The following is a 26,482-nucleotide window of genomic DNA, read 5'->3' on the forward strand; positions in this document are numbered from 1 at the left end:
TTCCTACATTGAGTAAACTTTAATGTTGGTTTTCTTTTACAGTAATAAAATTTTAGTTTTAACCACTATAATTATCTAAGATAGTTGAAAATAGGGTGCAGTTTATACATTTGTGAACTCATTAACTGTTTTAATTTTTATTCAATAATCTAATAAATAAAGGTATCTACACTTGTCAGAGATTTTTACAATAAACCAAGAGAGAAAACTAAATGTTGTAATTAAATATACATAATTTAAATAACAAGCTAAATTACATAAAGTTACCTAAACTCTTAAGATAGATTAAAACAGAAATTAAAAATGAAAACTTGTGACATTTTTAAATGAATGTAATTTCATAATAAAAGCAAAACTTCCCATCATCAAAATAAACATTTAAAAGCATATCACTTTGAAACTTACCTTTACTTTCTCCATCATCCCAGAAAAAGTCTCCTTTTGCTGTGTTATCATCATTTAATGCAACTATAAGTCCTAGAGGGTTCTTTCGGCTGTAAGTAAGTTTGGGTATACGTATGATTAAAAATAAATTTATAATAGTGAAATAGCCTATAAATAAATCCATTTCAACATAAGGATTTATAGGATGTCTGCACAAGAACATTGATATTAATAAAATTCATGTCTATATTTATAACTAATGATTTTGAGAACATAATCATGAAACATTGACCATATGAAACTAAATCTAGGAAACAAACCTAATTACATGACTAACTAGTTTAATTCATTCACTCATGAATTTGTTCCTTCAACAAATATCTAGGGAAAACCAGGAGCTTATCCCATAATAGTGCTTCCCTGATAGCTCAGTTGGTAAAGACTCTGCCTGCAATAAAGGAGACCCCAGTTCGATTCCTGGGTCGGGAAAATCCCCCAAGGTTACCCACTCCAATATTCTGGCCTAGAGAATTCCATGGACTGTATAGTCCATGGGGTCACAAAGAGTTGGACACAACTGAGCGAGTCTCACTTTCTTTCACTTTCATTCCATAATAGGGGGACACTATTGGTATGTGACACTGTGTCCACTGTCTCCCCATCTATTTCCCGTGAGGTGATGGGACCAGATGCCGTGACCTTAGTTTTCTGAATGTTAGGCTTCAAGCCAACTTTTTCACTCTCCTCTTTCACTTTGATCAAGAGGCTTTTTAGTTCCTCTTCACTTAATCACTGCAGATGGTGACTACAGCCATGAAATTAAAAGACACTTATTTCTTGGAAGGAAAGTTATGACCAACCTAGATAACATTTTAAAAGGGAGAGACATTACTTTGCCAACAAAGGTCTGTCTGGTCAAGGCTATGGTTTTTCCAGTGGTCGTGTATGGATGTGAGAGTTGGACTGTGAAGAAAGCTGAGTGTCGAAAAATTGATGCTTTTGAACTGTGGTGTTGGAGAAGACTCTTGAGAGTTCCTTGGACTGCAAGGAGATCCAACCAGTCCATCCTGAAGGAGATCAGTCCTGGGTGTTCATTGGAAGGACTGATGCTGAAGCTGAAACTCCAGTACTTTGGCCACCTCGTGTGAAGAGTTGACTCATTGGAAAAGACCCTGATGCAGGGAGGGATTGGGGGCAGGAGGAGAAGGGGACAACAGAGGATGAGATGGCAGGATGGCATCACCGACTCGATGGACATGAGTTTGAGTAAACTTTGCGAGTTGGTGATGGACAGGGAGGCCTGGCGTGCTGCGATTCATGGGGTGACATAGAGTCAGACACGACTGAGTGACTGAACTGAACTGAACTGATTGGTATGTGAACTAAAACAGCGAAAAGTCGGGTCCCTGCCTTCATGGAGTATATAGTCGAGGAGAATAGACATACTACATACAAGAACAAGTGAAAATATAATTATGTATATTCTTAATGCTATGAAGAAAAGACAGCAGGGTAAGGAACTTAAGAGTGACCATCTGTTTTGGTGTTGTAGAACATGGGGAAATGTGTAGATGCAAGATGACACATTCTGTCCATATACCCAGAATGAATTTTGCAAGATGAAGTACCAGAATTTTCAAGTTTCTTCTTTTTTCTAAATAGTTCTAAAATTTATTCTTACTGAACAGCTTAATTTCTGTATCATTCTTTACCTATACAGAAATATCTACCTCATTTATTGACTTAAAATATTTTACCTGGAAAACAATCATTTTGACATTTATGTACTGACAATCCAAACAGGTAACAACTGACACTTTAGTCAATTATATAACATTTAATATTTCATTATTTAGTAATAATCAGCAATTAACTTTAATTATATATATTCTTTACAGAAATAAGTCAGTACAGTTTTGACACAGGAGATAAAGTTCTAATCTAATCATGCTCAATTTTTTAATCAAGAAGTTTGTTGTACTATATTAATAATTTGATTCTTCTTTTCATAACTTTACAGTTACATGTAAGAATCCCTTGCATTCATTAATTTTTAATAAATATGTGAAACACTAAATATTAAATTATAGTTCAGATTTCACTTAATGCCTTTTAATTTTACCTTGCTGTTGTAGTTACAGCAGGTTGTTGAAAGGGGATAATGTAACCACCTCTAAGATGTAATCCTATTTTGTCTGCTGGAAGCTGCATATCAATACGTTGTTTTCTCCATGGCCTTTTTACACCCTAATATTTGAAAAATAAAAAAATTTTTTTCATTACTGCAAAGACTTTAAGCCCATTTCACAAGAATTACACTTAGAATTTACAAAGAAAAATAATTCTTATTATGAGCCATTCATGTCATTTTAGTGAATAGTAACGTGCTGTTTTCTAACTTTTAAAGAAACTTCTTCAGTTTACTGAAGAAGTCTGGCTAGAAATATATTCAGTTTTACAAAAAAAATCAACATAGAGAAATCCATTTCCTTTCTATAATAATTAACAATATTCTTAATTAGTCCTATTTTTATTCTTTGGTTTTGGTTAAAGTGAACCATGTCTCTTGAAAGGATTAAAACAATTATTTCTTATAAAAAATAAAGGGTCTGCTTAGCAAATATAAGTGCACTGCAAAATACTTCCCTTTAAAATACACAATTTTTCTGGAAGAATGTGTAAAATAAGAAAAGTATTAAAAGAAGTTACCAATTCTTCTTAAAGTTACTCTTGACCGTTTATTCCCACAATTTAAGTTGGTTAACTCTTTACACTAAAGAATATACTTCATATTAACCATGTGCAATGGAACATATACCTACTCACATGTAAGAAAATGTAAACCTGCACAGACTTTTATGCACTGTTAAATTCTGAAACTGTTCATTTTTAGATTAATAACAGAAATACTGTTAAATTCCCATGTACAGATGTTGGACAATATATACTTTTGATCTATTATCATACTAGGTTTACTTACAGTTTCAAAGTCATACCAAGTAGCATCAGGGATGTATGCACTCACTACTTCTGCTCCCTAAAATAAAGCAAGATAATTTATATGTGGAGAAGGAAATGGCAACCCATTCCAGTATTCTTGTCTGGAAAATCCCATGGACAGAGAAGCCTGGTGGGCTATAGATTCCATGGGGTTGCAAAGAGTCAGACACAACTTAGCAACAGAACAACAATTTATATGTAGATATATATTTTTTACTTCACTATGTAACAGAAGAGAGTCACATCAAATGTTTTCAGATTTTCATAGTGAAGTGAAAAACTTCCTTTGTATGTTACACTACAATATTTTCTATATATAACAAAAGACTATTTTAATAGTTTTAGATAACTTCATAATATAAAATATCCCAAAAGCAAAGATAAAATCAATTTAAGTGGCAACTAAAAAAATCGATGCATATATTTGTATCATTATCAGCTGCATGGCAAATGTGAGTGTGAACACATCATTTTTCCATGATATATTTCTATCATATTTCCATGACATACCAACTTTTAAGTAACAGGCAAAATCCAAATATTTCATTCCACTATTTTTTCAACATTTTCATATGATCTATTGGTTTTCAAGTTATCCTTCATTTACAGTATAGCAAAATTCCAGTGTCAATGACTACATGAATGACAGTTATTTGTTACTATTATAACATTAGATATGTTTCATAAATAAAGCTTTCTTTTGTGGAAGAATACTAATTTTACACAATTTCTTCTCCCCAGTACATATTATATACTTGAAAAGCATAAATCTACTTAACATACTTATAACTTTTCAAAATTTCTTCTATGTTTTAGAATTTAATTAAACACTTATCAGCTTGAAGCAGTCTGCTGAGTAACATGTATTACCCAGATGTTTTGTAATTTAGTGTGGATTTGATTATACAAAATTCCCTTAAAAATTTATTAAAATTGTATCCTACCTGTTTCAAGACAGGGGTAATAAGTAATGAGGGGCCCCATAAGAATTGAGTATCCTCAATCCAGCTATTAGTATCCTCATAAAACCTAAGAACAATGACAGTGTTTAGAACACAAAGATAAAAAATGTTAATTAAAATACTTCATTTTATTATCTTTTAAGTTATTCCCTTGGAATAATCATTGTCTTTAATTTTGTTCAATAAATAAAATTGACTTGATAATGTCAAAACTGACTTGATATGTAATTTTGAATTTATAGTTATTAATGCATCCTTATGGTACACCTGACACTCAAGAAAAAGAAACATAGAAAGGAAAGGAGAAAGTGAAGAAAGGTGGGAGAGAGGAAATTACTTCATTTGGGACTCAAAAAAAAAACAAGTCTATCATATATGATAAATAAACAACTATAAAAATAAAACTAAATAAAAAACTATAATAAGCAATTATTCTGTTTAATTCATGTTTTCCTCTAAAATAGATTCATGAACTATCAGAAATCCTTCATATTCTACTTTCCTCCTTTTTATACTTTTTTCTTATAAACTTCCATTTTTACTTGGACTTGAAGGGATCTTTAGTCATCTCTTGAGGAACGACCTTGTTTTGGTCAAGAAATACAAAGACAAGCACAATTCATTGTTTTATAACTATACTATATGTGATTTATATTTAGATAATTTTTGCAATATACATGATTATGTTTTTAATGTTTGCTTATTTATTTAATGATATTTAATGTTTTATTTAATAAAAATATTACATGATGTTTAATATATGTAATATGTAATACATGTTTTAATATTTTATATTTAATATTACTTACTGATATACTTACTCTAATACATCCTACATATTTCTTTCCTTTTAAGTTCTATACAATTATCACATTTCTAGATTGAACTTGTCCATTTCACGAAATTAATTATATTTACTACTATCATTTCATATTTCCCCAAATCATTTGCATAAATGTCAAGAAAAGCACCAGAAATCCACATGACATCTTGATTACTCATTAATTTTTCATTTGTTGAAATATAATTTGAAAGACTGAAATTCTTGAACATAGTACTCACTCATGAAGAAAAGGCCTTGCTACTGTTTCTCCAAACATATGGGCTTTATAAAATAGAGTATAAAGGAAAGGTAACAAGGCATAGCGAATATTCAAGTAGTGTTTTGATGACTTAACCAAAAGAGAATCCTGTCCAAAAAATGCTGGATCCTGATGCTGTGCGATAAACAGAGAAATTGAAATAAAAAAATTAAAATATGAATAAAAATGAAAACATAAGCATTTAATCTATTTTTGAAAACCAAAATGTGCCTGCTTATAAAAAGTTGAGCTGATTCCTATTTTATCATTGAAGTATATAAATTTCTAGTTTTTATGTTTTCATTTGGATATATATATGTTAATTAAAGTTTATTTTAAAGTGGACATTTCCCTTTTGAATACACATTTTTGGAGAAGATAGAACATATTTTAACAAAGTATTCTTCATTTCTATTATTTGCAGCAGATTGAATTATTGGCCCCAATTTTCATGCCTCCTTGTATCCACAATTTCTGTTATATAACTCTTATTAGTATCTACCTCTAACAGTGGAATGTATTTCCCCACTATTTGACTTTGTGCTCAGCTACGTGATATACTCTGACCAATGTAGTTTTAGGACATGTGACACCTTCAAGTAAGGGCTTGAAATGTGCTTGGATTGCCTAAGGATTTGCTGCCTTGCACTTTGCCACTGCTATTAGAACAACAAGCTCAAACAGTCTGCAAACCAAGGGACGCAAAGAACATGGTCAGCCTGTAACCTTGAAACCTGATGGACAGCCTTCTTGCTGAGCCCAGCTAGCTTAGTTGACTCTTTCAGCCAAGGTGTAATGATGTAAGCAAACCTGCTTAGATTTCCTGAAACCAGCTACTGCCTCCCTGGATACACCATCATGTTTATGCCAAAGCCACATTTTCCTTTGGCTGCTCCCAAGAAATCAAGGAACTTGGTGGGATATATAGGACCCAATGCCAAGGAGATACAGGTCTTTCCCAGTGGTCAACTTTGCCTTGAGGATTCCCTATTGGATGAGCCAAAATTTCCTTTGAACTGTGCTGTAGAATATAACTCTTTATCAAACCTCCTTTTTTGCCTTCGTCTGCATCAGATTCAGGCCTGAATTATAATCTGAAGGCTCTCTCCACTTTGTCCTTCTTCTCCATTATCCACCACAAGTATTTCAGCAATAAATTGCTAACATTTCTAACTCTGTCTTGGTATCTGTTTTTTTGCAGGACATAAATGAACACAAGTATAATTTAATTCACATGAGGATCTCCCAAGAACACAAATTTCTTGAAGCATCACTTACGTGGAGTAGGAAATAACGGCTATCCAGTTTATACCTTTTACTTCTGTACTGTCATGCTTCCTTCCAGAAAGAGCTCTGAGTGGCTATCCTTCTTCTCAAAGAGAATTAAGCCCCATTGTGTGTACAGTGAATAATTTCTTAACCAGTATGCACTTAACTGACTTAGTGCTGTCACCTAATTTTCTCATTCCCTCTAAGGAATATGCCTATGAGAGCCCATAGCTCAGGGTTGGTAGATTAACCTCCCGCCAGTTCAGATGCATGTTTACAAAGTGTTAGTTTTATTTCTTTCCCCACCTGTCATTACAGTTTTATTTATTAAAGAAAAATTATGGACCCAACTACTTTGCAAGTGTCTTTAATTTCTTGTGAGTTTTTAATAAAAGAAAAATGATAAATCCTTAAGAATTTATTCTATTTTTATGAAAGAAAAGTTACCTGGAACTTATTATTAGAATATAAGAATTCAGACTCAAAAAGCTTTGTCATTAACTTAAAATATTGTGATTTCATACATGTGTATATGTGTTAGGCTTAAAATATTTCTGTGATACTGTCATGATTTCCTTATTTGATCATATTTTTATATACAAAATACAGACCTTGAGAAGAGGACTTCCAACTCTTCTTTGTGAATTATACCACAAACTTTCAGACTAGATCTCTATACATATACATTTAAGTACATGCTAAAAATAGGATTATGTTTTATTTAGAAACATGGAGAGCAAGAGGCATTTACCTCATATCCATCAGCATTATGGTTTCTGGCAAATGGATAAAATGCTCCAAGTTGCATCCACCTTCTGCAAAGCTCTTCTGTGGTCTCAGCCACAAACCCACAGATATCTGCTCCAACCTAAATAACATATATATCTATTATTTATATTGTAAAGATTCTCAAATTTGCCCAGGGCATCACATTTATACAACTGATTAATCTGTACCAACTTACAGTTTTTGTTTTACTGTCTTCTTATTACTCTTCCTTGTTCTAGTTGATTTTGGATTTTTGCCACATACTTGCCTCTAATTCAATGTATAAAGCTGAAACTGAGTTATTAAAATGTGTGGCTTCTTAATTCAAAACTCACCACCTGTGATTTGACTTTCTCTATTTATATTACTGTAGGAGTAAAAGAGTAAAAAATATTGCCAGATGTATGATCACATATAATTGCACTTTTTGTCCCTCAAGAACTCTTCAGAAAAATTGACTATATATAATTTACTATCACTAATTATTAATTTACTAAATTTATTAATTTACTAATTAAATTAATGAATTCATTAAATTAAATAAATAAATTTATTGATTTATTAATAAATAAATTATTATATTTATAAATCATTGTATTTATAAATAAATAAATTAATTTATTAATAAATTAATCTATTAATTTACTATAGACTATTTAATGTCTATAAGCATTTCATTTTTATAAGCAGTATATATGTATCTATAAACAATATATAATAATATTTTGCATTCTTATTACCTTTACATAAATGACATGTATGTGTTACACTGCATTTCACTTTTCTTCTCAAAGAATTATTTTTGTGAGATTCAATTAGGTTAATATGGCTGCAGTTCTCTATTGTATGGGATCCCATCACTATAAAATATGCTTGTATGAAGTGTGTATATAAGCTTCTTAGTGAATATATATGTATATAAGACTACATTCCTGACTTATTGGAAAAGTATATTTTTTAAATCAAAACTAGTTGTAACTATTTATAAGTACAGTCACAGTATAGAAATGTTCCCACTTGCTTCATTTTCTTGCTGATTTCTGATATTTTCAGGCTTTTAATTTTTATTACCTGTACATATTAAATGCATTTCACCAAAGTTTTTACTTGCACTTCTCTGATTACTAGGAAAGTTGAGAATTTTTTCACAATTTTTTTTTTTTAGTCCATATATATTTCTCTTTCTATAGAATTGCTTGATATATCCTTTGCTGATTTTTCTACTGTTTTTACCTTTTACAGATTTATAGTAGGTTCTTTAAATTAAATATTAATCATTTACTACTTACATGAATTGAAAATATAATTTTCCAGTAGTAGTAAACATTTTAATTTTTAAAATAGACATTTGATGAACAAAATTTTCGTTTTGTAACCAAATTTGTTTCTTTATTAGTTGTGCCTCTGTGCTCTGTTTAAGAATTCAACTCTTAACCTTACATCATAAAGTTACTCACTTATATTTTCTTCTATGATGCTTAAAGTTTACTTTTCACACATAGGTTGTGTACTATTTGAGACAGAGTCACTTTATTTTATATTTTAAATGGATAATCAATTGTCCATATGATTGGTTGATACTTTAATTGTCCATATGATTGGTTGATACTTTCTTCACTGAGCTACAGTGATAGTGCTACTATTAAACATTTTTCTATTAATGTATGGACCCATGTCCTATTTTGCAATATTAACTTATTTGATTAGTCACAGTTAAGTATCACTGCATTATATTACTATTTTAGCTGATAGGGCAAAATCCATGTGCTCTTTTCTACGTCTTAAAGTGTATTGTCTTCCACATGAAGTTTAGAGTAACTTTAAATGTTCTTCAAATTCTCTTTGTAGTTTAAAATAGAATGTCACTGAATTTAGATAACAGTTTTGGGAGAAAGCATATTTCTATAAGACTTCTTATCCATGAACATGTTGTATCTTTAATTTGCTAAGTTACTACAATTTCTCTCAAAAACTCCCACACTTAGCTTGAATATTTACTCCTAGTTATTGCTTATTAGTTAGTTGCTATAATATACATAACACCTTATCTTGGAATACATTGTAACATTGCTTATTTTTTTCTTTTTTGGACAAAACTTGCCATATATTGGCCTATTTTATTCAAAATTCCAGAGTCACCTTTTTATTCTGACATTTGTTTCTGTAGAGACATTGTTTTCATTGCATTCATCTTCTCTTATTTTTATTACCTATATGTTTAGATTTATTCTGTTTTTCTTTTCATGTATTTCACTAATTAATATTCAAAACTTCTTTGTTTATAATCTTAGCATTTAAGGTTAAAATTTTTCTTCTAAATACCAATTTGTTTGATATCCCAAATTTCTGATATGAAGTACAATTGTTTGCATTCAATTTTACGGTTTCTCTCCCTCATTTCCATTCAGTTTATTTTGGTGAATCAATTGGTAATGTGTTTAATTACTTTCCAAATTCAAGATGGTTGTGTGTGTGTGTGTGTGTGTGTGGTAGCTTTTTTGTTTTGGTTTGGTTTGTTTCTGGTTTTAACTTTGTTCAATACATAAGAAAGAATAAACAAATCACTATAATTTTATAAATTTCTCATTTATTTTGTTATGTAATGATGCTGCTTAGTGTTGAATATCAACACTGCATAGTTCTTTTTTTGCTTGATATAGAGACTTACCTGATTTCTTACATTTGGAATAACCTATATAAATTTTCTCTGCTATAAAAATTTGAAACACTTCGGTCATCTTTTCTCTTTTAAATAGAAGAAAAAGCTTTATTATCTTTTTAACCTAAACTGACAATCTAGAGAATTTCAAATATATCTAGAATTTTGATATTTACTTTTTTTACAGTGCCAAGTTTGGATTTTTCCCTACAGTTTTCTCTGGTGCTTTTGTATTTTTTTATATAAGATTTTTCTGTGTTTTGTTTATATTGACTTTGTTTTAGGAATTAGTATGATTTGACTGAATTTTGTTCATTCTCTCTTTACCCTCTAATGTTATAGACACCATCCACAATCTTATTTTTCTCATAAATTCTCTAGGAATAGAAATTGAAATTTTCTGTCACATAACTTTAATAATTTAACTGAAAATCATTAAGATGAAACAATATTGCAAAATTTGTAATTACAGTATTTATAAATAATATTGTAAAAACTACTTACAAAAGGTATTCCAAACAAACCAAACTCCAGCATTCCTGTAATAGACCATTCCATTTGTTCCCAAGAAGCAGTATTGTCTCCTAACCAATGTGCAGAATGGCTTCCAGATCCAGCAAAAGTTGATCGGGTGAGAATAAAGCTTCTTTTATTAGGAAGAACTTTTTCTAGAGCTCTAAAAACAAAATAAAATTAATAAATAACATCTATTTTAAAACAATATTGATATGATAAATTCTAAAATCTTAATTTCAAGGCATATATTAGTTTTTAGAGCCAAGCTATAATAATTGCAACTATTTTATCAATATTTTATATTAATTTTGCATTTAGATATTAATATTTACTTAGTAAAATACATTCAGATCAAACATAGAAAAGAAATCTTCTAGAAATGATTTAGAGTTTGAATAATTTTCCTTTCCAAATTAAACATGGGTTTTCTATATGCAGAAAACAAATCAATATTTGTTTTTGAAATATGTGATTTAAACCCATTGGAAAATCTCTTTATAATATAAAATACAGCAATCCAAACTTACACCCAAAACACATTTTTTGGGATTCAGTGATGCTAATCATACATTAATGTTTATATTTTCAAATATTATCTAACAATGTTGATGTAAAACTTGTATGCTTGCAAAGCACTTTATTTTGTTTTTAGAATTTCATCAGTCACAATACTAACATTATTCATCTCACCTCTTTTAGTACCTGAATATTGTTGACAAATTTTTCCATAATTGGAAAATTATCAGAAAAAAGATAATAAAAATTTAATTTGGTAGATTATCTTAATAAAAATATAATAGTATTCTGAGATGCTTTTTTAAAATTACCTTTATATGAACTATAATGTTCTTTCTTTCTAGTATTTATTTACTTATACTCTATGATACATAATGATGTCAAGTGAAGTAAGCACTATGAAGATAGCATATACAATTTTGATATCCTGGTATGCTTTGGGACCAAATATGGTTTAGAATGAATACTTGATCACAGTTGCTTAATTATAAGAAAATTTAAAATTTATTGATCCAGAATTTTTTATTTACTATTGCATTATAGGTCCTCATACAATGTTTGAAAAATAGTAGGCAATCAATATATGATTATCTCATTTCTTTGTTTTGTATCATGCTACTTTTTTACACACAAGCAAACACATTCTATTAGAGAATTATTTGTGAGATATTACATAGAAAACCACATTTTAAATGAAACACTCTTTTTAAAAAAATAATGACTTGTTCAAATAGCACCACTGTCTTAGACCAGTTATGAGATTCATGTTTAGAACACATGTTTAGAGACACCAAGCTGAATCAAAATTTAGCAGGATAATTTCAGTCTATGAATTAAAAAAGGATCACAGTTAAGTACATATATCATGTAGGTCTTGATAATTAAGTTTCAAATATATGAATATTTAATAAAAGAGCTGATGCTTTTATGCCCTAATTTTTCACAGTGAAAATATTATCTTTCTTTGCTTTCCTACACTTGTTATTATCCACTATATGTAAATTACTAAATATATTTCTAGACAATAAATATCAGAAAGTTTTCTGAGTGAAATTGCACTTACTTCTCTGTGGCTATAGACATACTATATCCATAGAGGCTGTGTACATCATACTGTTTCCCCCAGTATTGCACAGCATCCATGCAAATTGTTTTGGAATACATGAGTTTGTCAAGAATATCTTAGAAAAAAATATAAGAAATAATTAGGTAAGAAATATTTTTCCATTTTAAGCTTCATAATTCTTAAGTGATGTGCTATGTAATACTATGCATAATTAAAAAAATAATGAAAGACATCACTTTATGCTAAGTTTCAATTGGGTCTCCACCCTTTATTCTCATTCTCATTAATTTACTGTTACATTTGCACTTAAAGTAATACATATTATGTTTCTTAGCTTCAGTAATAAATGAATTCATGGAAAAAATAGACTTTAACATATATATAGAAATATATACACCTGCACTGTAAATCATATAATTATAGCCATATTTTAAAATTGTATAATTTTTTAAAAGTTAACCTAATTCCACACATGTAGACTTGTTACACAACAGCAAATCATATAAATCTCTGCTTTTCAGTTTTTAATATGCTTTAGTTTGCAGGCTTAGGTGGCATAGTAATAATTATTGTTGTCTTTCTTCAGATGTCCTTATCACAATCTATTTCCCTAAGAGCACTTATTTGTCGTTACGTTAAATTTTTTTACCAGTTTTAATGGTGAAAATATGCTTTTTCAAATAGGTGAGAAGAAGCTATTCACATCTGTTATTGCTGTTATTTAGTCACTAAGTCATGTCCAACTCACTTGAGACTCCATGGACTGTAGCCTACCAGGATTCTCTGTTCATGTGATTTCCCAGGTAAATACTGTAATTGCTGTTTCCTTCTCCAGGGGATCTTTCCCATGCAGGGATTGAATCTATGCCTCCAGGATTTACAGGCAGATGATTTACCACCAACTCCCGAGAGAAGCCCAAATATTCATATTAGCTACTTCTAATAATGGCAAAGGAGAAAAGGAAAGATATACCCATTTGAATGCAGTGTTCCAAAGAATAGCAAGAAGAGATAGGAAAGCGTTCCTCAGTAAACAATGCAAAGAAATAGAGGAAAACAATAGAATGGGAAAACCTAGAGATCTCTTCAAGAAAATTAGAGATACCAAGTGAAGGTTTCATGCAAAGATGGGCACAATAAAGGACATAAATGGTATGGACCAAACAGAAGCAGAAGCTAGGAAGAGGTGGCAAGAATACACAGAAGAACTATACAAAGAAGATCTTCATGGCCCAGATGGTCATGACGACGTGATCACTCACCTAGAGCCAGACATCCAGGAATGCAAAGTCAAGTGGGACTTAGAAAGCATCACTACGAACAAAGTTAGTGGAGGTGATAGAATTCCAGTTGAGCTATTTCAAATCTTAAAAGACGATGCTGTGAAAGTGTTACATTGAATATGCCAGCTGGAACACTTAGCAGTGTCTACAGGACTGGAAAAAGTCAGTTTTCATTCCAATCCCAAAGAAAGATAATGTCAAAGAATGCACAAATTACTGCACAATTGCACTCATCTCACACGTTAGAAAAGTAATACTCAAAATTCTCCAAGCTAGGTTTCAACAGTATCTGAACTGTGAAATTCCAGATGCTAAAGCTGGATTTAGAAAAGGCAGAGGAACCAGAAACCAGATTGCCAACATCCATTGGATCATTGAAAAAACAAGAGAGTTCAAGAAAAATATCTACTTCTGCTTTATTGACTATGCCAAAGCCTTTGACTATGTGGATCACAACATACTGTGGAAGATTCTTCAAGAGATGGGAATGCCAGACCACCTGACCTGCCTCCTGAGAAATCTGTTTGTAGGCCAAGAAGAAACAGTTAGAAGTGGACATGGAACAACAGACTGGTTCCAAATAGGAAAAGGAGTATGTCAAGGCTGTATATTGTCACCCTGCTTATTTAACTTATATGCAGAGTACATCATGAGAAATGCTAGACTGGATGAAGCACAAGCTGGAATCAAGATTGCCGGGAGAAATATCAATAACCTCAGATAGCAGAGGACACCACCTTTATGGCAGAAAGTGAAGAAGAACTAAAGAGCCTCTTGATGAAAGAGAAAGAGGAGAGTGAAAAAGTTGGCCTATAACTTAACATTCAGAAAACTAAGATCATAGCATCTGGTCCTACTACTTCATGGCAAATAGATGGACAAACAGTGGAAGCAGTGACAGACTTTAATTTGGGAGGCTCTAAAATCATTGCAGATGGTGACTGCAACCATGAAATTAAAAGATGCTTGCTCCTTGAAAGAAAAGTTATGACCAACCGAGACAGCTTATTAAAAAGCATAGACGTTACTTTGCCAACAAAGATCCATCTAGTCAAAGTTATGGTTTTTCCAGTAGTCATGCATAGATGTCATGCGAGGAGATACCCCTTGTCCAAGGTAAGGAGCAGTGGTTGCACATTGCTGGAGCAGCCATGAAGAGATATCCCACTTCGAAGATGAGAGAAACCAAAGTAAAACGGTAGGTGTTGTGAGAGGGCATCAGAGGGCAGACACACTGAAACCACAATCACAGAAAACCAGCCAATCTGATCACAGGACCACAGCCTTGTCTAACTCAATGAAACTAAGCCACGCCGTGTGGGGCCACCCAAGACGGACGGGTCATGGTGGAGAGGTCTGACAGAATCCGGTCCACTGGAGAAGGGAGTGGAAAACCACTTCAGTATTCTTGCCTTGAGAACCCCATGAACAGTATGAAAAGGCAAAATGATAGGATACTGAAAGAGGAACTCCCTAGGTTGGTAGGTGCCCAATATGCTACTGGAGATCAGTGGAGAAATAACTCCAGAAAGAATGAAGGGATGGAGCCAAAGCAAAAACAACACCCAGTTGTGGATGGGACTGGTGATAGAAGCAAGGTCCAATGCTGTAAAGAGCAATATTGCATAGGAACCTGGAATGTTAGGTTCATGAATCAAGGCAAAATGCAAGTGGTCAAACAGGAGATGACAAGAGTAAACATCAACATTCTAGGAATCAGAGAACTAAAATGGACTAGAATGGGTGAATTTAACTCGGATGACCATTGCATCTACTGCTGTGGGCAGGAATCCCTTAGAAGAAATGGAGTAGCCATCATGGTCAACAAAAGAGTCCGAAATGCAGTACTTGGATGAAATCTCAAAAATGACAGAATGATCTCTGTTTGTTTCCAAGGGAAACCATTCAATATCACGGTAATCCAAGCCTATGCCCCAACCAGTACGCTGAAGAAGCTGAAGTTGAATGGTTCTATGAAGACCTATAAGACCTTTTAGGACGAACACCCAAAAAAGATGTAGTTTTCTTTAGAAGAGACTGGAATGCAAAAGTAGGAAGTCAAGAAACACCTGGAGTAACAGGCAAATTTGGCCTTGGAGTATGGAATGAAGCAGGGAAAAGGCTAATACAGTTTTGCCAAGAGAACACACTGGTCATAGCAAACACCCTCTTCCAACAACACAAGAGAAGACTCTACACATGGACATCACCAGATGGTCAACACTGAAATCAGATTGATTATATCCTTTGCAGCCAAAGGTGGATAAGCTCTATACAGTCAGCAAAAACAAGACTGGGAGCTGAGTGTGGCTCAGATCATGAACTCCTTATTGCCAATTTCAGACTTAAATTGAAGAAAGTAGGGAAAACCACTAGACCATTCAGATATGACCTAAATCAAATCCATTATGACTATACAGTAGAAGTGAGAAATAGACTTAAGGGACTAGATCTGATAGACAGAGAGCTTGATGAACTATGGACGGAGGTTCCTGACATTGTACAGGAGACAGGGATCAAGACCATATCCATGGGAAAGAAATGCAAAAAATGCAAAAATGGATGTCTGAGGAAGCCATACAGATAGCTGTGAAAAGAAGGGAAGTGAAAGCAAAGGAGAAAAGGAAAGATATTCCCATTTGAATGCAGAGTTCCAAAGACAGCAAGGAGAGACAAGAAAGCCTCCTCAGCGATCAATGCAGAGAAATAGAGGAAAACAACAGAATGGGAAAGACGAGAGATCTCTTCAAGAAAATTAGAGACACCAAGGGAACATTTCATGCAAAGATGGGTTTGATAAAGGACAGAAATGGTATGGACCTAACAGAAGCAGAAGATATTAAGAAGAGGTGGAAAGAATACACAGAAGAACTGTACAAAAAAGATCTTCACGACCCAAATAATCACAATGGTGTGATCACTCACCTAGAGCCAGACATCCTGGAATGTGCAGTCAAGTGGGCCTTAGAAAGCATCACTACGAACGCTAGTGGAGGTGATGGAATTGCAGTTGAGCTGTTTCAAATCCTGAAAGATAATGCTGTGAAAGTGCTGCACTCAAGATGCCAGCAAGTTTGGAAAACTCAGCAGGACTGGAAAAGGTCAGTTTTCATTCCAATCCCAAAGAAAGGCAATGCCAAAGAATGCTCAAACTACCACACAATTGCACTCATCTCACAAGCTAGCAAAGTAATGCTCAAAATTCTCCAAGCCAGTCTTCAGCAATACATGAACTGTGAACTTCCAGATGTTCAAGCTGGTTTTAGAGAAGGCAGAGGAACCATAGACCAAATTGCCAACATCCACTGGATCATCGAAAAAGCAAGAGTTCCAGAAAAACATCTATTTCTGCTTTATCGACTATGCCAAAACCTTTGACTATGTGGATCACAACATCTGTGGAAAATTCTGAAAGAGATGGGAGTACCAGACCACCTGACCTGCCTCTTGAGAAACCTATATGCAGGTCAGGAAGCAACAGTTAGAACTGGACACAGAACAGCAGACTGGTTTCAAATAGGAGAAGGAGTATGTCAAGGCTGTATATTATCACCCTGCTTATTTAACTTATATGCAGAGTACATCATGAGAAACGCTGGGCTGGAAGAAGCACAAGTTGGAATCAAGATTGCCGGGAGAAATATCAATAACTTCAGATATGCAGATGACACCGCCATTATGGTAGAAAGTGAAGAGGAACTAAAAAGCCTGTTAATGAAAGTGAAAGAGGAGAGTGAAAAAGTTGGCTTAAATCTCAACATTCAGAAAACTAAGATCATGGTATCCAGTCCCATCACTTCATGACAGATAGATGGGCATACAGTGGAAACAGTATCAAACTTTATTTTTCTGGGTTCCAAAATCACTGCAGATGGTGATCGCAGCCATGAAATTAAAAGACGCTTATTCCTTGGAAGGAAAGTTGTGACCAACGTAGATAACATTTTAAAAAGCAGAGACATTACTTTGGCAACAAGGCTACGGTTTTTCCAGTGATCATGTATGAAAGTGAGAGTTGGACTGAGAAGAAAGCTGAGCACCGAAGAATTGATGCTTTTGAACTGTGGTGTTGGAGAAGACTCTTGAGAGTCCCTTGGACAGCAAGGAGATCCAACCAGTCCATCCTAAAGGAGATCAGTCCTGGGTGTTCATTGGAAGGACTGATGCTGAAGCTGAAACTCCAATACTTTGGCTACCTTACGCAAAGAGTTGACTCACTGGAAAAGACCCTGATGCTGGGAGGGATTGGGGGCAGGAGGAGAAGGGGATGACAGAGGATGAGATGGCTGATGGCATCACCGACTCGATGGATGGACATGAGTTTGAGTAAACTCCGGGAGTTGTTGATGGACAGGGAGGCCTGATGTGCTGCAATTTTGGGGTGACATAGAGTCAGACACGACTGAGTGACTGAACTGACCTGATGCATGGATGTGAGAGTTGGACTATAAAGAAAGCTGAGCATGGAAGAATTGATGCTTTTGAACTGTGGTGTTGGAGAAGACTCTTGAGAGGCCCTTGGACTGCAAGGAGATCCAACCAGTCCATCCTAAAGAAAATCAGTCCTGAATATTCATTTGAAGGACTGATGTTGAAGCTGAAACTCCAATACTTTGGCCACCTGATGGAAACAACTGACTCATTTGAAGAGACCCTGATGCTTCAATCGGAAAGATTGAAGGCGGTAGGAGCAGGGGACAACAGAAGATGACAAGGTTGGATGGCATCACTGACTCAGTGGATATGAGTTTGAGTAAACTCCAGGAGTTGGTAACGGACAGAGAGGCCTGGTGTGCTGTATTCCATAGGGTTTCAGAGAGGAGGACACGACCGAGTGACTGAACTGAACTGCAAAATGACACAGAATTACATCACAGTGCTCAAGGAAAAAATTTTATCACTTAAATTATGATTTCAAACAAAGTTTATTTCTTTCATTTATCATTTAATCATGGGCAATTCATCAGTGGTAAAGACAAAATATTCTATACCAAAATTTTAAAATGTGTTCCTTTCCTTAGGCATAAATATTTTGGCCAAAAACAAACACCACAGTTATTTCATGGTCTCAAAATTATATCAATATCTGTAATTTAGAAATATATGCTTGAATTTACCAGTAAATAAATATAGTTTTTCTAATTAACTGTAAGAAATAACTGAAATTTACCGGGAGTAAAAGGTGGATAATTCAGGTTGTTAGCACTGCATCCTTTCTTTGAACCTTGAACAAAGCTGGAAACTTCATTCATGTCCTGAATGGATATAAGATAAAGAACAGTAGATTTCAAGTAGTTGTAAATCATATTTACAGCAAGTCTCTATTTATTTGTAAATATTTTATCAAGAGCCACCATGACATTCTTCTACTCCAAGAAGGCAAATATAAACTACCAGCCTACAAACAAGCTTGTTTAACTATTCTCACTGCTTGATTCTACTTCTAGTATGAACAAGTTATTATAGTGAGAAAAAGTATTACTTGTGTTTGCATAAATGTATATATCAGATAACAGAGGTATCTTGATGGGATTAAAAGATTATATGCAACCAAAATATATTTGATATACCTTATTTAAAATACATATAAAGCATTAATCATATTACATTAAATGTATTAAGCAACTGTCTTTTAAAATAACTGTATTGATCTTCTCACTGAACTTATCATTGTACATATTTCCAGCACATTCTTTTATTTAGCATAGCTTATTAACTTCAGCTGGCATTTATCTAGTTTCTATTGTGTGCCTAGCTAGACACAGCACTTTTTGCCTGGGCTTCCCTGGTTGCTCAGACTGTAAACAATCTGCCTGCAATTCAGGAGACCTGGGTTTGATCGCTGGGTTGAGAAAATCCCCTGGAGAAGGGAATGGGAACCCACTTCAGTATTCTTCCCTGGAAAATCTGATGGACAGAGAAGCCTGGTGGGCTATATGGGGTCGCAAAGAGTCAGACATGACTGAGTGACTAACACAGCTCCTACACTTTCATGAGAGAGTGAAAATACAAAAAAGGTGAATAGCATTTTAGTATTCTAATAAAAATGGCTCTGACCTTGTTGAATCCCTGGAAGAGTTTCAGGGAACCCTAGGGCAGTGGTCATGTATGGATGTGAGAGTTGGACTGTGAAGAAAGCTGAGCACCGAAGAATTGTTGCTTTTGAACTGTGGTGTTGGCAAAGACTCTTGAGAGTTCCTTGGACTGCAAGGAGGTCCAACCAGTCCATCCTAAAGGAGATCAGTCCTGGGTGTTCACTGGAAGGACTGATGCTGAAGCTGAAACTCCAATACTTTGACTACCTCATGCGAAGAGTTGACTCATTGAAAAAGACCCTGATGCTGGGAGGGATTGGGGGTAGGAGGAGAAGGGGACGACAGAGGATGAGATGGCTGGATGGCATCACTGACTCGATGGACATGAGTATGAGTAAACTCCAGGAGTTGGTGATGGACAGGGAGGCCTGGCGTGCTATTATTCATGAGGTCGCAAAGAGTCGGACACAACTGAGCAACTGAACTGAACTGAACTGAGGGCTGCTGGACCACATTATAAGAACCAGTGATCTAGATACCTTTTGGAGTCAGAGCTGTGGGGTATTGTGTCTATGGATTTTCTTGCTTTGTAAACTGAGGCCTCAATGTTGTCTTCCTACTTACTGGTTCTCTGTCCACAAACAGTTGAGTAAAATCTTTGGACTAAAACATATAATTCAGATAAAATCTTTTACAACATGCTCAGGAAATGTGTGTCTTTCTCCTTCCCTGTTAATGCACCAAACTTCTCTATATTTTTCACTCTTAGTTCCCACATCTCTACAATATGTTGCTTCTGCTCTCACAAAGGTATCAAACTCAGTCAATTCCTTTGTTGATTTGGTTTTCCTCAGAGGAAACATATTCTCTTCATTACTCTTCCCTTCTTCAATCCACATGATGCTCAGATGGAATTAATGTAAAAAATTAAGGCCATTCAGGGAGAAGATATGATTTCTCATTTTGACACACATTTTTGTTTTCTTAAGAGCCACAAACAAAAACAATTAGGTAGTTATTCGAAAGTATACATTGGGGTTATTTTATTGAAAGTACCTAATATATTCAATGTTGCTGTCATATGTCCAGTAGAATTATTACAAAGAGATACTATAGTTGAACAGATAATAATTTTAGATAAACATAAATATTTGTTCTTATTGATTGCACAAATTGAATTAAATTTAAACATAGCATCAAGTACTGAAATTCATAAATGGAACTGAGTTGTATTATTTTAAATATTAAGTCTTTTTCTAAAATATTTTATTAACTCTTGTATATAATATCACTGAAGAAATGCAGGAGCAAACATTTAACTCTGATGCTAATGTTATTCTACTTGAACTGTGTATTTGCAAACTTGCAATAAAATTTTAGCATTCACTCAAAATATACTTTATCTTATTCAATTAAATAAAATAATTTAATATATATAGCATAATAAAATAATAAATTATTATTATATAATAATAAAATAAAATGAAATTTAATCATTTATGTGATTTTAACTATATTCTACAACAAATGGATAGCATTTGATATTTGATTATTTTTAATTAAAATGTCATATCTATTTGGCAATATTATATTATTAATAAGCTGAACTTATTACCCATAATTTGAAGGAATTGACTTGTATTTCTTTTAATGTATTTTGTATTTTTGCTCTTTCAGAATTCTGAAAATACTTTTCTCTAACATATTCAAATGATTTAAGTGATGTTCAGTCAGTTCACTTCAGTTCAGTCGCTCACTTGTGTCGACTATTTGAGACCCCATGAATCGCAGCACGCCAGGCCTCCCTGTCCATCACCAACTCCCAGAGTTGACTCAAACTCATGTCCATCGAGTCGGTGATGCCATCCAGCCATCTCATCCTCTGTTGTCCCCTTCTCCTCCTGCCCCCAGTCTCTCCCAGCATCACGGTCTTTTCCAATGAGTCAGCTCTTCCCATCAGGTGGCCAAAGTATTGGAGTTTCAGCTTCAGCATCAGTCCTTCCAGTGAACACCCAGGACTGATCTCCTTTAGGATGGACTGGTTGGATCTCTTTGCAGTCCAAGGGACTCTCAAGAGTCTTCGCCAACACCACAGTTCAAAAGCAACAATTCTTCGGTGCTCAGCTTTCTTCACAGTCCAACTCTCACATCCATACATGACCACTGAAAAAACCATAGCCTTGACTAGACAGAACTTTGTGGATAAGTAATGTCTCTGCTTTTTAATATGCTGTCTAGGTTGGTCATAACTTTCTTTCCAGGCAGTAAGTGTCTTTTAATTTCATGGCTGCAATCACCATCTGCAGTGATTTTCGAGCCGAGAAAAATAAAGTCTGACACTGTTTCCACTGTTTACCCATCTGTTTCCCATGAAGTGATGGGACCAGATGCCATGATCTTAGTTTTCTGAATGCTGAGATTTAAGCCAACTTTTTCACTCTCCTCTTTCACTTTCATCAAGAGGCTTTTTAGTTCCTCTTCACTTTCTGCCATAAAGGTGGTGTCATCTGCATATCTGAGGTTAGTGATATTTCTCCCGGCAATCTTGATTCCAGCTTGTGCTTCCTCCAGCCCAGCGTTTCTCATGATGTACTCTGCATATAAGCAGAGTGACAATATACAGCCTTGACATACTCCTTTTCCTATTTGGAACCAGTCTGTTGGTCCATGTCAGGTTCTAACTGATGCTTCCTGACCTGCATACAGATTTCTCAAGAGGCAGGTCAGGTGGTCTGGTATTCCCATCTCTTTCAGAATTTTCTACAGTTTGTATAATGTCACGTAAAAAGTGAATTTGATTAGCATTTTCAACATTAAAGTCAGATTGAAAGTTTTGTAAATTTTGAGGCAAAGAACTCAGTGAATTGATAGTAAGATGTACTCCTACAGTTTTTCAGGTATTAAAATCATCTCAAGTCTAGTAATGACTATTTATAGAAATTGGCAATGGCATTTTTAGGGGTACTTTATAAATTCCATTGAAAATTGTATAATAATCTGGTGACCTTACATAACTTCACATTTAAACTAAATCTAAATGAAGTGAAGTGAAATCTCTCAGTCGTGTCCGACTGTTTGCGACCCTATGGACTTTAGCCTATCAGGCTTCCCAGTCCATGGGATTTTCCAGGCAAGAGTACTGGAGTGGGTTGCCATTTCCTTTTCCAGAAATCTAAATGAAAATGCCCTTATTTTCAAAGAAATTTAAATAATCAATTTTTTTCTAAGAATCTTATGAAATGTTGAGAGAACATATCCAATTAAGCCTTCAGTTATTTGGGAATACATTGAACGTATTTGGATATATTTTCTCAATGAATTTTAAGTTTCCCAACACTATATATTAAATTATTAGAATTCTTTATGGGAAAACTCAGTTGTTCAGATTTTAAAGAATAAAACAATAATAATGTGTTAAAAAATATGCCTACTTTTTCAGGAAAAAAATGGAAATGTTCTTTGAATTTTAAAAATATTGACTAACACTTTTATTTTGAAATCACAGTTTCAGTCAATTGTTCCAAATGCAGTTGGCTCTTATTTCTAAAATATTAGGAGATTATCTTAAAAATGATACAAAAAAGATAATTCAACTGTAATGTATGCTTATATGTAAAAAATCTATTTTTCTGTTTCAATTAAGCTCATAACATTTTCTGAAGTGATTTTAACATTTAAAATTAAAAAGCATTAGCATTGAATTTAAATTAAAAATCTACCAAATTATAAAATTATACAAATATTTTAAAATTTGACATGAAAATAATTTTTCATTGTCACAAAAAATAATCTGAATAAAATGAAAAGAGTAGAGAAACAACTAGTACTAGAATTTGGCAGTTATTTAGGTTAGAGCTGGAAACAATATCCACTACATAAACCCAATGTATGGTGGCGCTAATGGTAGAGAACCTGCCTGTTAATGCAGGAGACTTAAGAAATCTGGGTTTGGTCTCTGGGTTGGGAGGATCCCCTGGAGGAAGGTGTGGCAACCCACTCCAGTAGTCTTGCCTGGAGAAGCCCACGGACAGAGGAGCTGGGAAGAGTATAGTCCATAGGGTTGCAAAGAGTTGGACAAGACTGAAGCAACCTCAGCATGTACATGAACAGAATAGAAATGAATTTGGTGATATTTAATGAGCTTTGAAATCATACTGGTTATCATGTTGTGTTTTGGGGTTTTTTTTGTTTGTTTTTTAATTAGTCAAAATGCTTCTGTGTTAGTGTTATAACTACTCTGACTTCCTCAGATGCCCTCTTCCAATCCCTCCCTCTCTTTGGATATGAATCAAGTATTTCAGTCTTCAATAGACTTGGGAAATGGAGTATTTTCTTTTTATAGCACAGTTAAATTCTCTTGCGCTATGGCTAAATGTCACTTATACTTATAACTCTGATCCAATGGACTCAAATTGTTTCCTATGCAATAAAAGGAAAGAAAGGAAGGAAGGAAGGAAGAAAGAAAGGGAGAGAGGGAGGGAAAAAAAGAAACAATGAAAGACAAAGAAAGGAAAAGAAAGGAAAGAAGGCACTTCTAATTTAAATAAAGCAATTGAAATTGGAGCTAGAATTGAAAACGAATCTCAGGAGGAGATTTTTTTTTCTTTTATTGGTCATTTCTGCCAGCACTGAGTATTGTTGATTCTATCAAGAATTGTGGCTAAAAAAGGAAATAAAGAAATGAGGAAGGATTGATGGTGACAAGTATGGTCAAGGATTCCCTACCCCTCTTTATTCTTCATCATAAAGAAGACTTAAATAGAATAAAGTGAAATAAATCATTAGCAAAAGACATTTAAAAATATAGGAAGCAAGCTGCACAGAAAGGAAAGAAAAATCCACATGGGAGGACTGATACTGACTGGAGTAAGAGCCACTTCATCAATTGAAAAGGAAGAAAAAGAGGAGGGATGCTGGCTTTTGATAGGTTGGGGTGGGAAGTGGAGACAGTTCATGTCATAGTCTTCAATTATCTCTATAAAGGAGAAAGAGAGGTCCTCTCTATAGATAAGAGCTGTTAGTAAAATGGAGTATTCACTGAGGATAAATGGAAATTTAACTGGTAAAAAGACAAAAGAGAGGATTGTTAGATGACAGTATGCCTTATGAGTTTGAGGGTGAAATTATATTATCTCACCAATAACTGTGTTGCATGGAGCATCTGATAATTTTAAATTTTATTAAAAAGACAGAAAGTAAATCATGAAAATAAAATGCAAGCAGCTAGGTATCATCATTGCAATCTCACTAATTTTTTGTCAAATAACTAAATGCCTCTCCATTTTCATTCTGTTATCATCATAAGAATTCTGAAGGTTATGCTAATCTTTTAGTCAACTTTATGTTGTTAAAGTGGTGAAAAATAAACACCTGTAATTGATTGGGTAAATAAATGATTAGATGAATAATTTAATAATGACTGAATTAATAGTGAAAATTTCAGGTAAGTGGAGATGCCGTGACCTCAAAGGTCAAAAAATTTAACTATTCCCAGATATCCATTATTTCGCCTTCCAAAATTTTGTACAGCTGTAATAACTTTGTAAAACATGGCTGATGTTCTGTGTCCAAAATTATTAGATATTTTTTTTTCCTGAAATACAGAGTTCTTGGATTACCGAGTAATTTCATTCCCCAAATGTTATTATAGTTTTAGAGTCTGCCAGGCTCCTCTGTCCATTCAGGCAAGAATATTGGAGTGGGTTGCCATTTCCTTCTCCAGGGAATCTACCCAACCCAGTAATCAGATCTGTGTCTCCTGCATTGCAGGCAGTTTATTTACCATTGAACCACCATGGAGGCCAAGTATCTTGAACAAAAGACACTAAATTATTGACTACGATTATTATTATTTTAAATCATAAACCTACCAGCAGGCATCAATAGCTACAGATGTAAAAGTTTTATCCAAAGAAACTTTTAAACATTAGTGTTTTCCTTTAATAACTTTACCAGTAAACATACAATTTTGTCTGTTTATTGTTGTCATCTGTCTTGAGATAAAACTCAACTTATTGCCAATATTGATTTGTTCTACTCATAACTTATTAAAAGAAAGTTTCTAAAGGATAAGAGCTTGTTCAAGCCCATGTTGCTGCAATTGTTCAACTACTGCAGCCATTAGTAAATGTTTTTGAAGTTGCACTACAAATTTTGTTAAATATTTTCAACTTAAATTATTAGTCATAAAAATATAACCCCTTAGTTACAGAAATAAACTTTATTCTATAAAGAATATTATTAGATGATAAAAATCTCAATTAATAGTTTGTAGTTTGTATTCTTTTTCTGACCCATGAACATGACAGGTATGATATTTATACATTCTAGAAAAATGATAACATTATTTTATGCTTGATACATTATAAAGTACATCTTGTTGAACTTATAATTAGTTTATGAAAAAATAATTCTATGTTCATTGTCCTAAATCACAAGTCTAAAATAACTACTTACAATCCAAAGTCCATCATAATTCACTTGTTGATGAAAAAGGTAGCATTCATTTGCCCACCATTCTATGCAGCTTGGATTTGTGAAATCAGGGTATACTGTTAATCCTGGCCATACCTGGAAGAACAGATTATTCTCATATACACAAAAGTAAAAGAAAACATAAATAATGGAAATTCAGACTGAGTGAAGAGGAAGAGTAAAAAATTCTTAAAGTTATGACATTGTACTTCTTTAGGTATATGTGATCCATGGACCACCTATATTTACAATAATCTTAGGTCTACTTGAAAGCATGGACATATTCACTCTCTGATAAAAGAAATTACATTAGTGCATTTCCAAAGGCATATGTTTCCAAGAAATTTAAGCTAAAAGGTTCTTTGTGTATTTATTTATATTTGTGTGTGCGCTTAGCCACTCAATTATGATGTTCTTAGGACTACTCTGATGCTTTTAATTATTACTTCATTATACCTTCACTAGAAC

General features: G+C 33.7%; 1 protein-coding gene across 3 annotated transcripts in view; it reads right to left on the bottom strand.

Annotated features, from left to right (window-relative positions):
- SI (sucrase-isomaltase) overlaps positions 1–26,482 on the bottom strand; it is a 111,786-nt gene that overhangs the window by 66,722 nt on the left and 18,582 nt on the right. For all 3 annotated transcript variants that reach the window (XR_009697096.1, XM_061168259.1, XM_061168260.1), the window contains 10 exons: positions 25,997–26,110; positions 18,676–18,760; positions 12,220–12,337; positions 10,629–10,800; positions 7,449–7,565; positions 5,409–5,563; positions 4,329–4,413; positions 3,365–3,421; positions 2,507–2,631; positions 406–494 (listed from right to left, as the gene is read on the bottom strand). Coding sequence is in view for 2 of the 3 variants with exons in the window: in XM_061168259.1 (XP_061024242.1) it covers positions 406–494; positions 2,507–2,631; positions 3,365–3,421; positions 4,329–4,413; positions 5,409–5,563; positions 7,449–7,565; positions 10,629–10,800; positions 12,220–12,337; positions 18,676–18,760; positions 25,997–26,110 (1,117 nt within the window). In the remaining variant the exon portion in view is untranslated. The remainder of the gene's footprint in view (positions 1–405; positions 495–2,506; positions 2,632–3,364; positions 3,422–4,328; positions 4,414–5,408; positions 5,564–7,448; positions 7,566–10,628; positions 10,801–12,219; positions 12,338–18,675; positions 18,761–25,996; positions 26,111–26,482) is intronic.

The sequence above is a fragment of the Dama dama genome, chromosome 19 (assembly GCF_033118175.1).
Source record: "Dama dama isolate Ldn47 chromosome 19, ASM3311817v1, whole genome shotgun sequence".
Lineage (NCBI taxonomy): Eukaryota > Metazoa > Chordata > Mammalia > Artiodactyla > Cervidae > Dama > Dama dama.